At 40.9% G+C, this 14,473-nt stretch overlaps 1 protein-coding gene across 2 annotated transcripts in view; it reads left to right on the top strand.

Annotated features, from left to right (window-relative positions):
* Positions 1-14,473, top strand: part of LOC126334549 (probable enoyl-CoA hydratase, mitochondrial) — a 58,034-nt gene that overhangs the window by 23,452 nt on the left and 20,109 nt on the right. For both annotated transcript variants that reach the window (XM_049996921.1, XM_049996919.1), the window contains exon 5: positions 13,480-13,599. In XM_049996921.1, coding sequence (XP_049852878.1) covers positions 13,480-13,599 — 120 coding nt within the window. The remainder of the gene's footprint in view (positions 1-13,479; positions 13,600-14,473) is intronic.

Raw genomic sequence — 14,473 nt, forward strand, 5'->3', positions numbered from 1 at the left:
TGTCACAAATATTTGGCTCTTCTTTCAGAATATGTTGTGAATTCTGAGGTTGTGGTTGCAGCGGAACATGAGATCAGTTTTTTATAATCAGCCTGGTGCTGTTTCTTTGGCTTCATAGAACCAGCAGCCGACATGCCCTGTTTTGTTCCCACTGTAGCTTACAGTGTGAGCAACATTGACACAGGAAACACATTAAGTACATAATTGCCCCCTGTCTGGACTTCTACCATCTCCTGCAGAAATGTATACTGTTGTTATGTATTTGTACGATTTTAAAAGTTGATTCTAACATGGTAGATATTCATAAAAATCCAAATTACATGGTGTAGATTCTCTTGGTTGACAGCACAACAAAATTCACTGCCCATTCCACTCCCTGCACCTACCGCCCTTCCGTAGTGCTGTGCTTGAGCAATTGTGAAACACAGACTGCAATATCTTCTATAGTGCAGGTCATATGTAACAGCAGCAACTAATACATTAAAAAATATCACAATGATGATTCCGTGCAATTCTCAAACTTTTGCTTGTCCCGTGATCTACTGACGTCTGTTAGTACTATGCCACAACCTGTCTTGCTACTATAATTTGTTCTTGTGACAGCAGTTACAGTCAGTTTTATGTGTTTTATTTCATTTGGATTAATTTTCTTTCTGCTTCATCTGAATGTCACCATCTCACTCTAAAGCTGATCAAAAGGTGGTAATGTTTTTACCCAGTATTCTAATATACAAACAGTGACCGAATTTTTCATTTGCAACCCAACTGGTAAATCATTACAGTTTCCCATAATCAAATAAAATACTGAATTGCATTCAGAATGAAGTGCTGGTTTTTGGAGGACAATGTTTTTTACTTTCAGTGTTATCTTTACTTGAAAGCACCAGACATATTTTTATTGCAAACCTGTTCACATAAAGCAAGAGTTAAGATGCTATAATTTAATGCTGTTCATGTTCAACAAAATATTCAAATTTTAAGCAAAGCAATAGACTGTAGTGATGGTTAGTTCATAATTTCTTGTATAACCCTTGCGCTAGCACCTTGAGAGTCAAATGTCATGGGGCCGTTTGAACATGGTAGATACTGTATTGAGTGAGTGCTACAGTGTATCAGGAAATCTAGAGTATGTTAAAGTGCGAGTATAATTTGCCTGATTTAGAGTTCTTCAAAATAAATCTGCATGTAACCTCAATAGCCAAAGCTTCATCTTTAAGCATAAAATAACCCATATATCAATCTATTAAACTACATAAAAATATAATAGAGGGAATAGGTGTGTCTATCGACCTGCCAGTGCTTTTGTTTGGTAAGTCACATCATCTTTGTTTTTAGATAAACTACATAAAAATGTTGACCTTGGCAACAGTAGTTTAATCTGCAAATATAAAAGAACCCTGTATTTTTTGGCTGAGGCTTTTTCAACTGTAGTCAGTAATGGAGTTTGAATGCAATGGAGATAACCGCTTTTCGAACCTGGTGATGTTGGAGACAGCTATTGTTCTGTTGCAGTGGTAGAATTGTGTTACACACATTCATATTATTCATATCCATTATTGACATAAAGAGTATGTTAGCGTACAGGTTAATTCATAATGTACCCAGAATACAGCCACAAGCAAAATATAGCAAAGCAGACTATGGGGCATATGCTTCATCCTTATGTTGTCCACCATTCACTGGCCACTGGAAGATACTGTTAAGTGGTTCCTGCTCATTAGTTATGTATTGTAGAATTTTCTATCATCTAGTTTCTTTTTTCCATTGGAACAGGTCCACTATATGCTTGTGTGTACGGAACAGCCCCTTCTGTGACTCAGTATCCTTCTAATGAGCACTTATGTCAAAGGTACATGACCTCCTGTTATACCAAATGATGCATACAGATATAGACGTCAGTTATTCCCCAGTGAACATAATTTGGAAGAAAAGAAAAGGAAAAAAGTGGATGTGATTACTTTTCCAACTCGCTGTTAAATCAACAATACAAGATTTTTGAAAGAAGCCAATTCCAAAATTTGATCATAGGTTACACAGAAGTACAATATAATTTTTTTTTTATTTTCTGCATGTTGCAGAATTATTTTATTTGTATTTTTCATTCTATTTATTTATTTTTACTCTCACCAATTGTGTTTGGATATGGTTTGTGATTTTAGACACTCGTTTTCTTCTGTTCTGGCATTCTGCAACTTTTAATTTTTAAGTATTTCATTCCCTTGGGTTTGACTTGGAATTCCTTTTCTGAATTTTACAGAAGTGCGGATCGTGCAAGGAAGCTCACCCAGCATGGCATATATTCTTCATTTTGCGTTTTTCTCTCTTTGCACCCAAAATCTGGTGCTGTAGCCATTCTGTTGTGTGTGTGGGAAGGAGGAGGGGGGGGGGGGGGGGGAAATCTTAAAGTACCTGCTGTGCGGTACCTCATAACCAAGCTGGGATCACACTCTTGGTGGCTGAGCTGGCAATTCTCCATGCAAGCCAAGGAGTATGTGGCCATTATGGCTGGGGCAGGGGACTCAGGGCATGGGTGGTACCATAGTAGAAGATTTGCACATGAGATGTATTAAACTAACTCCTGCTGGTGGCTGCAAGGCCCCAGCAGTCTCTTCAGGTGGGAAAGATTATGATGATACAGAGATGCGACCCACGATGTCACCTCCCCTGGCTGCACTGTGGGAAGCAGGAGGGACAAACCAGATGTCTGGGAGCTAAAAGCTTGACCCAATATGTGGTATGTACTCAAACTGGTGAGGATACTTATACAGCAACAAAACCATTATTTATTGTCCAATACATTGAAGACAAATTTTGGGGAGTGGAGTCTCTCGGGAAAATGTGAAATGAGTTGTTGTTAATTAAAACTTCCTCTGGTGCCCAATCTAAGCTCTTCTGCAATTGTCTAGGTGACACAGAGCTTGTAACATGGTCCAAGGAATCATGTCCCACAGAGATTGTATGCTCCAAGGAGATGAGGAGCTCCAAACTAATCTCCAGCAGCAAGCCGTGCATTTTATCAGTTGTGAAGATAAAAGGTCTGATACAGGTCCCTATATCTTAGCCTTCAAAGGAAATGACCTCTCAGAGAAAGTCAAGGTCATGCTGCACAGGTTTGATAACCATTTGTTCCACTGCCTATTTGGTGCTTCACATGTTTATTCTCTGGGCATATGTCATCCTGCTGCATGATGGACCCAAAATCCAGCAACTGTGGATGAGCATTACTTAAAAGATAGCTTTTGTGAACATGCTTGTGTGTCAGCTATGCAGAACATCTGACACACACCTCTACCTTCCCTAAACCAAATCTCTCTCCCATGGTATATTCTTTGGAGCCTTTCCACATTTTCCCCCCATGCCCAGCTGGAGAAGCTTTCTCCTCCTTTGGTGTCTACTGGTGACAAAGCTCCCTCTCAGCATCCATCTCCTGTGAAACCTCCAGATTGGAGATCTGACACCGAACTTCAGCTGAATGACCCACGGCCTGTGTGTCCCACGGCTGTCTGCTCTTTAATCTGTCCTCACGCACAATGCGGATAGCTCCTTGAACAAACATTGCTCAACAAAGGTTACAAAGGAGGAAGAGGAGGAGGAAGACAAGAAGAATAATGCTCCTCTTGTGTGCTGCTTAAGTGTCAGATCCCCCCTCCCCTGCAGTCAGATTATGAACTAATGTTTGTTGATGTGGTTTCATTCCCATACATAATAAACAATGATTCTGTGGCATGACCTGTCCTTCAGGCCCCTTTGCCTAACCTGGCACAAGTCACGTGATCATTCAACGGAATTGTAAGGTGTGTACTGTCACCTGCTGGAACTACATTTCATTTCTTCTTCTTCTGCACTTTGCATTGCTTTCCAAAAAACACACTTCACTGATGACTATTCTCCAGTGCTTCATGGTTATTGAGCACTTTGTCAGAACCTTGATGGTACCTATAGGGCATATGAAGGGGTCTGATCTTGAATTCGTACTTGCCATCAGTGAATGAATGGATTCCCCTTTGTACCTCATTGGAACCAGTAGTGATGTAGGTGCAAACAACTTCAGCAACCACCCTTAATGTTGAGTTGACCAAATTAATCAAACAACACTTCTCTACAATGGTCACTAAACAACCACCTCTGTGACAGCGACCACTTTCCAGCGATCTTATGTTTTCCTTGTCATTGTCAGACTGACTGACTACTTCACAGAGCCAACTGGCCTTTGTATGCCTCCCTTGTTACATTCACCACCTCTGTCGAATTGTATTGATCGGTTGTGCAAAAACATCTTGGACACAGTAACTCACATTGCTGAACTGTTGTTCTCCTTTCTGCAGGCTTCCCTCCAACCATTGGCCAGCGCCATGGTGGACCAACGACATTGCAGTAGCTATTCAGCACTGCCAAAGAGCCTTGCAACAATACAAATGACATCCTTCATATACCGACCTTATCACGCTTAACTGACTACATTCTAAGGACCTCTGTCTAATCAAATGCAATGTGAAAGAATGATAGGAGTTCTATGTCTCATTCCTAGGACGTATACATCTTCATCTCAGGTGTGCGCCAAACTCTGTAATGTAGTGGGCCTCCAGTAGTCAACAACTATGCCAGGTCATGTCCTACAAGGTGGTCTTTGTACCAATTTATTGGTTCTTGCAAAACATCTCATGACCCACTTTGCGTCAGCACTGCTGTTCTCTTCCTATCTGGCTACCTTTCTTCTACAGAAGCAACAAGTTGAAGACGTCCCCTTATGTTTCACTCCCCACCAAGATGAATCTTATAATGAAACCTTCACTGACTAGGAACTACCTCAGGCTCTTGCCTCATTCCATGACACTGCCCCAGGCCCTGATTCAATTCACAATCAGATGATCCGGCACCAGAATGTTCCACGAAGGCAGCATCTCCATAGGATATTCACATGTATTTGGCTCAAAGTTGCCTTCTCCTCACAGTGTTTAGATAGCATATGTTTTCCAATCCTTAAGTGAGGTAAGAACCCAATGTCTCTTGACAGTTGCCAGCTGATTAGCCTGGCCTACATACTCTGTAAGCTGCTTGAAAGAATGGTTGCTTGTTGAATATGTTGGGTTCTCAAATCTTAGGGCCTTTTGTCCCTCTTATCAGTGTGGTTTCTAGGATGGACAAGCCACAACAAACCATCTGCTTAGGTTGAAAGCAGCATATGACCTTTTTCTTTTATGCCAACATAGTATTGCAATGTTTTTGACCTGCATAAGGCACATGACACAGCTTGGTATTTTCACATTTTACTTACCCTCCATGACTGGGGCTTTCAGGGTCCCCTGCAGTTTTTAATTAGTCAGTTTTTCTCCCACCAGTTGTTATTGATTAGAGTTGGCACTTGACTTTGCTACCCATGAGTCCAAGGGAATGGCATCCCATATGGTTCTGTATGTCACTCTCTCATCATAATCCATGGCCTAGTGACCTGTGGTGGGTAGCTGGCCACCCTTGCATTATATGTTGACAATTTTTGCATTTGGTACTGCTCCCTCTTGGGAGCCTCGGCTGAATGCCTGCTCCAAGTTGTCATTGTGCGGGCCTCTGTATAGCTCTTTCCTCTAGTTTTCTGTTCTCTACTACAAAAACGTAGGTCATGCGTTGTTTCCCTTGTACCACAGTCTGTCCTGACACACAGCTCTACTTAGATACTCAGCACCTGAACATTATAGCACAGTCCCATTTCTTGGGCCTCCTTTTTATTAAAAAGCTGACTTGGCTGCCGTGTATTTGTCACTTGAAGGCTAGCTACATTCAGAAGCAAAACACTCTCTGCTGCTTTGACCACACATCATGGGGTGTGGATCATGCTACTCTTATCACTATTTACTGGGTCCTTGTTTTATCCAGACTGGATTATGGTTGCCAGGTTTATGACTTTGTGGTCCCATCAGCTTTGAAACTGTTACTCAGTCCACCATCTGACAAGTGTCTGTCCGCTAGTGTCTTTTGGATTAGTCCTACATACAGTCTTCTTGCCAAAGCAGGGGATCTTCCCTTTCAGATTCAACACTACCAGCTCTTGGTCTCCTATGCAATAATTCCCTGATGATTACATGTGTTCCATTCTCTTTGCACGTGAAGGAGGTCGTTGTCTGTTGGTTTGGAATACCAGTTAGAAAACTCCATACTTCCTTCTACCAAGAGCTCCAGCTCTTCTTCCTGGGCTCTGCTTCACATATTCTCTAAAGCATTGCCTCTTGTATGGTGCCCAGGCCATGGATTAGGAACGATCTCCTCCAAGGGGCTAAAGTCTATCCAGTCCATCTTCTTTCGCTGTCTGTCACATACAGTTCCAGATAGCTACCATTTTTACACAATGGTTCTAAAACTGGATCAGACAGGATATGCTTATATATCTCATGTTGGTATGGAATGCCATTCACTGGCAGTAACTAGTAGTATGCTTACAGCAGAGCCTACAGTCATTAGCTTAGCCCACCATTTTAATAATCGGGCCTCCATTGAGCATGTTTTAATAAATACAGACTCAGTGACCAGCATTGAAACTATTTACTGGTGCTATTCTTGCCACCTTTTGATCTCTGATTCATGATCTTCTTACTGATGTTCATCATGCTGCTTGCACAGTTCTCTCTCTGTGGGTCCCCTACTCGTGCGTATCCCGGGGAGAGAATTGGCCAAACATCGGGCTAGAGGAGAACTTACTCGCTCCCTGTTTACATTGCTGATCCCAGATGCGGATTTGCAGGTGCGGATGGGCTCTGTTCCCTTGGAAATGGAACGATATCTGGTGGGCTATTACCCCATCTAATAAACTCGGCACAATCAAGGAGGCTGCAGCAGCATGGTGCTTCTTCCTCTGCTTCTCCCAGAAGGAATCCAAAGTCCTATGTCATTTCCACATTGCTCATACCAGGTTAACCCACAGCTTTATTGTGGCTGTGGAGCCTTTACAGGCCGTAGCTTGTATCTTTGTGGAATGCCCCCTCCTTTTGACTCTCCATGCTAAATATGGACTTCTTGACTCATTGGCCCTAACATTGCCAAATGATTCACATATGGCTGACATGGTTCAGTTTTCTCAGTGAAAGTGGTTCTTATTTTCTGTTCTAAAGTTTTAATCTATCTCTGGAGCAGAGGCAGGGTGATTGAGGATGAGGAATCTCTCACTGTGTTAGGTCTCAGGGGTTCTCCAACCCTTTTCTGTGGCCAGGCTACTCTTTCATCCCTCTTTTACTCTATTTTAATAACTTTTAAGTTTTATTTGCCTCCTTTCTGCAGCACCTTATTTTCTATTCCAGGTGTCGCATTCTGTTGAATAGTGGGCACTCTTGGCTGTGATGGATCACGGGTGGTACAGATGTTTCCTGTAGCATACAGAGCCCCAGGGATGCCCACTTAATGATTTCTATATTTCCTTCATCTTGCTTTTATTATTGACAGTACCAAAGATGTCCATTAAATTTTTAGCCTTCTCACTTTTACTGTTAAGTCTCCTAACTGGATCAGTGAACATTCTTGGTGGATGTCTCTACTTTTGGACACACCTCTCTTGGATCTACAGACTGATGACTTGTTGTTTGGTCCCTTACCCTTTGACCCCCCCCCCCCCCCCCCACCTCCACCCCACCATAAAAAAAGAATCAACCAACCAGTATGCCTATGTTCAAACTTCATGGTTTTCTTCTTGTAGGTAACGTGTTTTTCCATATGATAAATAGATTGAGGAGGAAGATGGTATGTGGACACTACAAAAAAATATCCCTTGTGTTTGAAACATAGCACTGACCATGCAGATTTAGGTTTTTCATGATTTCCCGAAACAGCTTATAATAAATGGTAGGATGGTGTCTTCAAAAGGGAAATGGCTTATTTTCTTCCTCTCAGTTGAGCTTGTGCTTCATCTCAAATGACATCATCATTAGGACATTAATCTTGCTTTCGTCATTCTATCTGGTATCACTCCTCCAGTAAATAAATCCTTTTTTTTCCCTAAGCTGCAACATAGTTGCATTTTACTTTAGATCAGTGGCTTGGTAAACTGGCTATGTTTCCTAAATTTGTATTATTTGTTTATCTGATAACTATTGTATAGTTAGTTTTATAAATGAATTTTTAGTTTACAGGAAAACTTTGTCTAAAGATTCGTAGTGCCATATGACCTAAAAATTTTGACCCCCATAGTAAATGTTTTCCAAAACATTGACCAATAGTGATTTAAAGTAAGTTTTCTGTATAATAAAAATGTGTTTGGGCATATTAAATATGCTGGTAGCAGGTAAAGGGGAAAGGGAAGAAGAGAGAAGTAGAGAATGGGAAAGGACTACGGAAATAGAAGGAATAGAAGGAATTTGTAATTCTGAAGTGTGAGCAGGGAAGGGGATAGGCAGGTGGAGTTTAGAACTGGGGAGGTTGAGGCCAGCAAGGTTATGGGAACAAAGGATATGTTGCAGGGAGTGTTCCAAACTGCACAGTTCAGAAAAGCTGGTGTTGCTGCAAAAAACACAGGCTCCAACTTTGCCTCACAGCCCACTACTGTGTGGTTCTTCACACCAGCACCAGCTTTACCGAATTTTGCATATGGAAACTTCCATTGCAACATATCCTTTCTTCTCCTAACCCTTGTGGGCTCATTCACTGCTAACCAGTGTACCGCCCCTGCTTATACCTTTCCCTGCTCCTACTCCAGTACTACACATACCTTCTATTCAGCCAATACATCTATACAGTACCTTCCAATTCTGTACATTCCTCCTTTCCCCCTCCTCCCAAGCACAGTGTCCTGATTGTGTCCTTAGCAGCCATATCTTGTCCCCACCAAAGCTCTGCACGCACCCACATGCAGCACTAGCATCTTCCCGCACCCCTAACAAACTACCCCCATCCCAATTTCCTGTCTCATATCTATTCTTACCCCCAACTACCCACCAAAGCAAAGATTGCTGTTTACCCCAAACACAGTTGCGATCGGGCCCTAGTGCCGAGGTATAATAGTGTTCATGTATGTTTGAGTTGTGCTTGGTTGGTTGTGTGGGGTTTCCTACGTCTGATGGAGGATGTGGCCCAACAGCTCATTATGTAGCACTCTTTTTTTTAAATTGTGCCTGTGTGAGACTCAAGGTCTCGTCTATGTGACGAGCAGCAATCTACCATTTCCAATTCGTTGTTACTTCACCCTGGATTTTCCACTGTTTGAAACAGTGGTACGAGGCAGTAGAGTTGAATGTGGATGTTGTTAGAGCTGTACAGCCCAGTCAACAAAGGAAAATTAGGGGAAAAAATTTGTGTAGTTAGAAATTATTGTACAGTGGTAGGGGAAGTGTAATTAACAGCACACACAAATCCTAAGGGTGCAGGATTTCTAGGTCACTACTTGGTTTCTCTTGGCTGTCTCGAGAACTGTGGCTTCTAGTGAAAATATTTCCCATTTCAAAATATAAACTAGATAAAATTACCTATTAAAAGAGGTTCTAATCCTTTTTTCTGTAGAGCTAGTTGTTTCAATATTGCATGGGATCGGGAAGTCGTAGATTGCTAAATATATTGTTGCAGTGGTATAAAATTAATGTATTTCCTTTAATAATGTGGGTTAAGAATAAAATGTTCATACCACATGTACGTGCAGTAGAACTGTATTGAGTGATAAAATGTGTTCTGGGGATGTAACAGAGTGTTGGGTATGGGAGTGTGGAGGGAAGCATCTTTAGGAAGGTAGTTCACGAGATTGTTACCATGGAGTTGCCTCCTGCCAAGGTCTGCAAAATTAAGATCAAGCAGGTGATTTCCCATTCTCTCTACTGTACAACAACACAAAAGCAACTACAGGATGTTTCACAAAATTAAACTGTCCCTTATGCAGCTCACCTTATGTATCACTGGTGATGCAGTCTGCAGACATGCAGTGCATTAACACAGTATGTAATGATACATAAGGCAAGCTGCAGAAGGGTTGTATAACTTCATGAAACACATTGTAGTTGATTTCGGTGGCATAGTGGTGTAGAGAGTGAGGAATAGCCTGGCCGCTCTTTGTTTTGCAGACTTATGGAAGAGAAAATGCATGACCACAACCCAGCAGTGTATCTACCCTCAATCTTATTACCTGCAATCTCACCTTTCCACTCTTTTATACCCCAAGAACACAATGTATTTCTTAATATGGTTTGATTGCACTTTGATGTGGTACACACTTTTAACATTTGCTATTAATAAACAACATTTAACAATAAATGTTAGTTTATACGCCAACTAGCTCTGCAGATGATGAAGAAATTGAAGAAATGTATGATGAGGTAAAAGAAATTATTCAGGTAGTGAAGGGCGACGAAAATTTAATAGTTATGGGTGACTGGAATTCGACAAGTAGGAAAAGGGAGAGAGGGAAACATAGTAGGTGAATATGGATTGGGGCTAAGAAATGAAAGAGGAAGCCGTCTGGTAGATTTTTGCACAGAGCATAACTTAATCACAGCTAACACTTCGTTCAAGAATCATAAAAGAAGGTTGTATACATGGAAGAATTCTGGAGATACTAAAATGTATCAGATAGATTATATAATTGTAAGACATTTCCAGGGGCAGATGTGGACTCTGACCACAAGCCATTAGTTATGAACTGTAGATTAAAACTGCAAAAAAGATGGGAATTTAAGAAGATGGGACCTTGATAAACTGACTAACCCAGAGGTTGTACAGAGTTTCAGGGAGAGGATAAGGGAACAATTGATAGGAATGGGGGAAAGAAATACAGTAGAAAAAGAGTGGGTAGGTCTGAGGGATGAAGTTGTGAAGGCAGCAGAGGATCAAATAGGTAAAAAGATGAGGGCTAGTAGAAATCCTTGGGTAACAGAAGAAATATTGAATTTAATTGATGAAATGAGAAAATATGACAATGCAGTAAATGAAGCAGGCAAAAAGGAATACAAACGTCTGAAAAATGAGATTGACGGGAAGTGCAAAATGGCTAAGCAGGCATTGCTAGAGGACAAATGCAAGGATGTAGAGGCTCATCTCACTAGGGGTAAGATAGATACTGCTTACAGGAAATGTTGGAACACGTGAGGCAATATTGACCTTACGACTTATCTTAGAAGAAAGATTAAGAAAAGGCAAACCTACGTTTCTAGCATTTGTAGACTTAGAGAAAGCTTTTGACAATGTTGACTGGAATACTCTCTTTCAAATTCTAAAGGTGCCAGGGGTAAAATACAGGGAGCGAAAGCTATTTACAATTTGTACAGAAACTAGTTGGCAATTATGAGTTGAGGGACATGAAAGAGAAGCAGTGGTTGGGAAGGGAGTGAGACAGGGTTGTAGCCTCTCCCTGATGTTATTCAATCTGTATATTAAGCAAGTAGTAAAGGAAACAAAAGAAAAATTTGGAGTAGGTATTAAAATCCAGGGAGAAGAAATAAAAACTTTGAGGTTCGCCGATGACATTGTAATTCTGTCAGAGACAGCAAAGGACTTGGAAGAGCAGTTGAACGGAATGGACAGTGTCTTGAAATGACGATATAAGATGAGCATCAACAAAAGCTAAACGAGGATAATGGAATGTTGTCAAAGTAAATCGGGTGATGCTGAGGGAATTAGATTAGGAAATGAGACACTTAAAGTAGTAAGAGTTTTGCTATTTGGGGAGCAAAATAACTGATGATGGTTGAAGTAGACAGGATATAAAATGTAGACTGGCAATGGCAAGGAAAGCGTTTCTGAAGAAGAGAAATTTGTTGACATAGAGTATAGATTTAAGTGTTAGGAGGACATTTCTGATAGTATTTGTATGGAGTGTAGCCATGTATGGAAGTGAAACATGGATGATAAATAGTTTGGACAAGAAGAGAATAGAAGCTTTCGAAATGTGGTGCTACAGAAGAATGCTGAAGATTAGATGGGTAGATCACATAACTAATGAGGAGGTATTGAATAGGACTGGGGAGAAAAGGAGTTTGTGGCACAACTTGACTAGAAGAAGGGATCGGTTGGTAGGACATGTCTTGAGGCATCAAGGGATCACAAATTTAGCATTGGAGGGCAGCGTGGAGGGTAAAAATCGTAGAGGGAGACAAAGAGATAAATACGCTAAGCGGATTCAGAAGGATGTAGGTTGCAGTAGGTACTGGGAGAGGAAGGAGCTTGCACAGGATAGATTAGCATGGAGAACTCCATCAAACCAGTCTCAGGACCAACTCTTCTTATGTGGAAACAATTATTCTTTGAGAAAAAATGAATAGAACCTTTTTTGTACGCATTGTAAAGTTAACTTTTTTACTGAGAGACTTTTTTTCTAGAGGCTACAGTTTTTGGCATATACAAGAAAACTGTAAAAATGCGACCTGTTCATGCCCATCTAACACCATGCTCAAGCTCCACCAGTTTGGATATTTGAGTGTGTGCTGAAAAGTAATGCCACTAAATTTATGTTAAAACTCGTAAACCTTTTTACATAAAACAAATGTTAACTTTCTACACTTTTTATTCTTCATGTCTACATATATATTTCTCATGATATTTACCTGGTAACAAAAACATTTCTGCCAATGAGAGATACTGTCACTGTAGAATGTTTGACTTTGTTGATGCAGCCGAAACTTCACCTCTGCTTGCACCACTTCATCAATATCAAGGTGAGGCCCTTGAAAGTGTTGGAAAAATCAGATGTGACCAAGTTGTGATTGTATGGAGGTTGATAGATTACAGTGAACCACAGGCGTCAGATTGTTGCAGACGTTGCAGCACTAGTGTGTGTCGTCTGGTATTGACATGCAGAAGGAGAGTATGCTCCATGTGTGGCTGAACTGTTCCAATTCGAAACATGACCACTGCGAATATTTATTGGCTGGAGCATGACCTATTGTTAAGTGAAGGCAAACTATGCCATATTGCAGAAGAATATTCTTAATATTTTTATTGTTTAACCGTCTGTAGGTTATAAATGATCAAAAATAATAATCACTCGAGCGTGACTGTGTAAATCAGCAAAATTGCAACTGTTATTAGACACTAAATCTGTACACTGTACTAACAATAAACTGTCATTACACTTATTAATTATGCTTACATATCTCAGTTCAGCAGGAAATCTGCTGTCTGGAAAGTACTACTACTTCCTCAGTTATATTGCCTCGAGATCTGCTGTGTGCAAGGTGGAGTAGTGGTTAGCATCACTGGCTTTATTTATTTATTTATTTAAAAATAGCAGCGCACTCAAACCATGAGGAAGTTCTGTTCTGGCTGTATGTTGGTACCCGTAATAAAAGTGCTTTTAGTTCCTAATGTTTTACTTTGTTGATGACACTGCTTTCAGATTGGACTTGATTGTGGTTGCAACATGGCCATGTGAAATGGCAGCTGCTTATCTTGTACTGCTAACTCATGACCAATTGCTACAACACGTTAATATTTGATTATGGACTGCCAATGACTGAATTCTTCATGATGTCATTCAGTCTATATGTGGTTCACAAATTGACTTTCAAAACCTTTCTATTTTAGGGTTGGTCAGTAAAGTGTTTCCTACTGATCAGTTGCTACCTGAAGCCATCAAGTTAGCAGAGAAAATATCATCTCACTCACCATTGATAGTGGCTCTGTGCAAAGAGGCTGTCAACAGAGGTACAGTAAATAAATAGTTCTTTGAGTTCTACTAGTTATCTGTTAACATTTAGTGGAAAATCACAGCAAGAGTTGTTACTTTTGTACAGCAATGGTGCAGATGCAATGCAACATTTGATTTTTCAGGACTATGTTGAGAAATACAGAAGTAGAATTATTGCCCGAAATATTATGCAGGAGTATTGCTCACTTAGACCAAGGAGAGACAAAAACATTCAGCAAATAAAATGTACTCTTAACTATAGATACCCTCCATGAACCATGGACCTTGCAGAGTTTGGGTAGCTTGCATGCCTCAATGCTACTGGTAGCCATACCATAGGTTCCAACAATAATGGAGGTGTATCTGTGGAAAGGCTAGAAAACCAGCGGTTTCTGAAGAGGGATGACATTATTTTCAGTCATTACCATGGCAACAGTCTGGATGGTTGGTTGATCTAGTTTTGTAACTCACAGCCAACATGACCTTTGTATGTTGGTGTTGTGAACAGCAAACGAAAGGGAAACTACTACCATATTTACCGAGCGAGGTGGCGCAGTGGTTAGCACACTGGACTCGCATTCGGGAGGACGACGGTTCAATCCCGTCTCCGGCCATCCAGATTTAGGTTTTCCGTGATTTCCCTAAATCATTTCAGGCAAATGCCGGGATGGTTCCTTTGAAAGGGCACGGCCGATTTCCTTCCCCTCCTTCCCTAACCCGAGCTTGCGCTCCGTCTGTAATGACCTCGTTGTCGACGGGACGTTAAACAACACTAACCTAACCTAACCTAACTACCATATTTTTCCTGAGGGCATGCTGCTGGACTGTATGGCTTAATGATGGTGGCATCCTCTTTGGTAAAACTGATGTTCTACAGATAGTAGCATAGAA

This window comes from Schistocerca gregaria, chromosome 2 (assembly GCF_023897955.1).
Source record: "Schistocerca gregaria isolate iqSchGreg1 chromosome 2, iqSchGreg1.2, whole genome shotgun sequence".
NCBI lineage: Eukaryota > Metazoa > Arthropoda > Insecta > Orthoptera > Acrididae > Schistocerca > Schistocerca gregaria.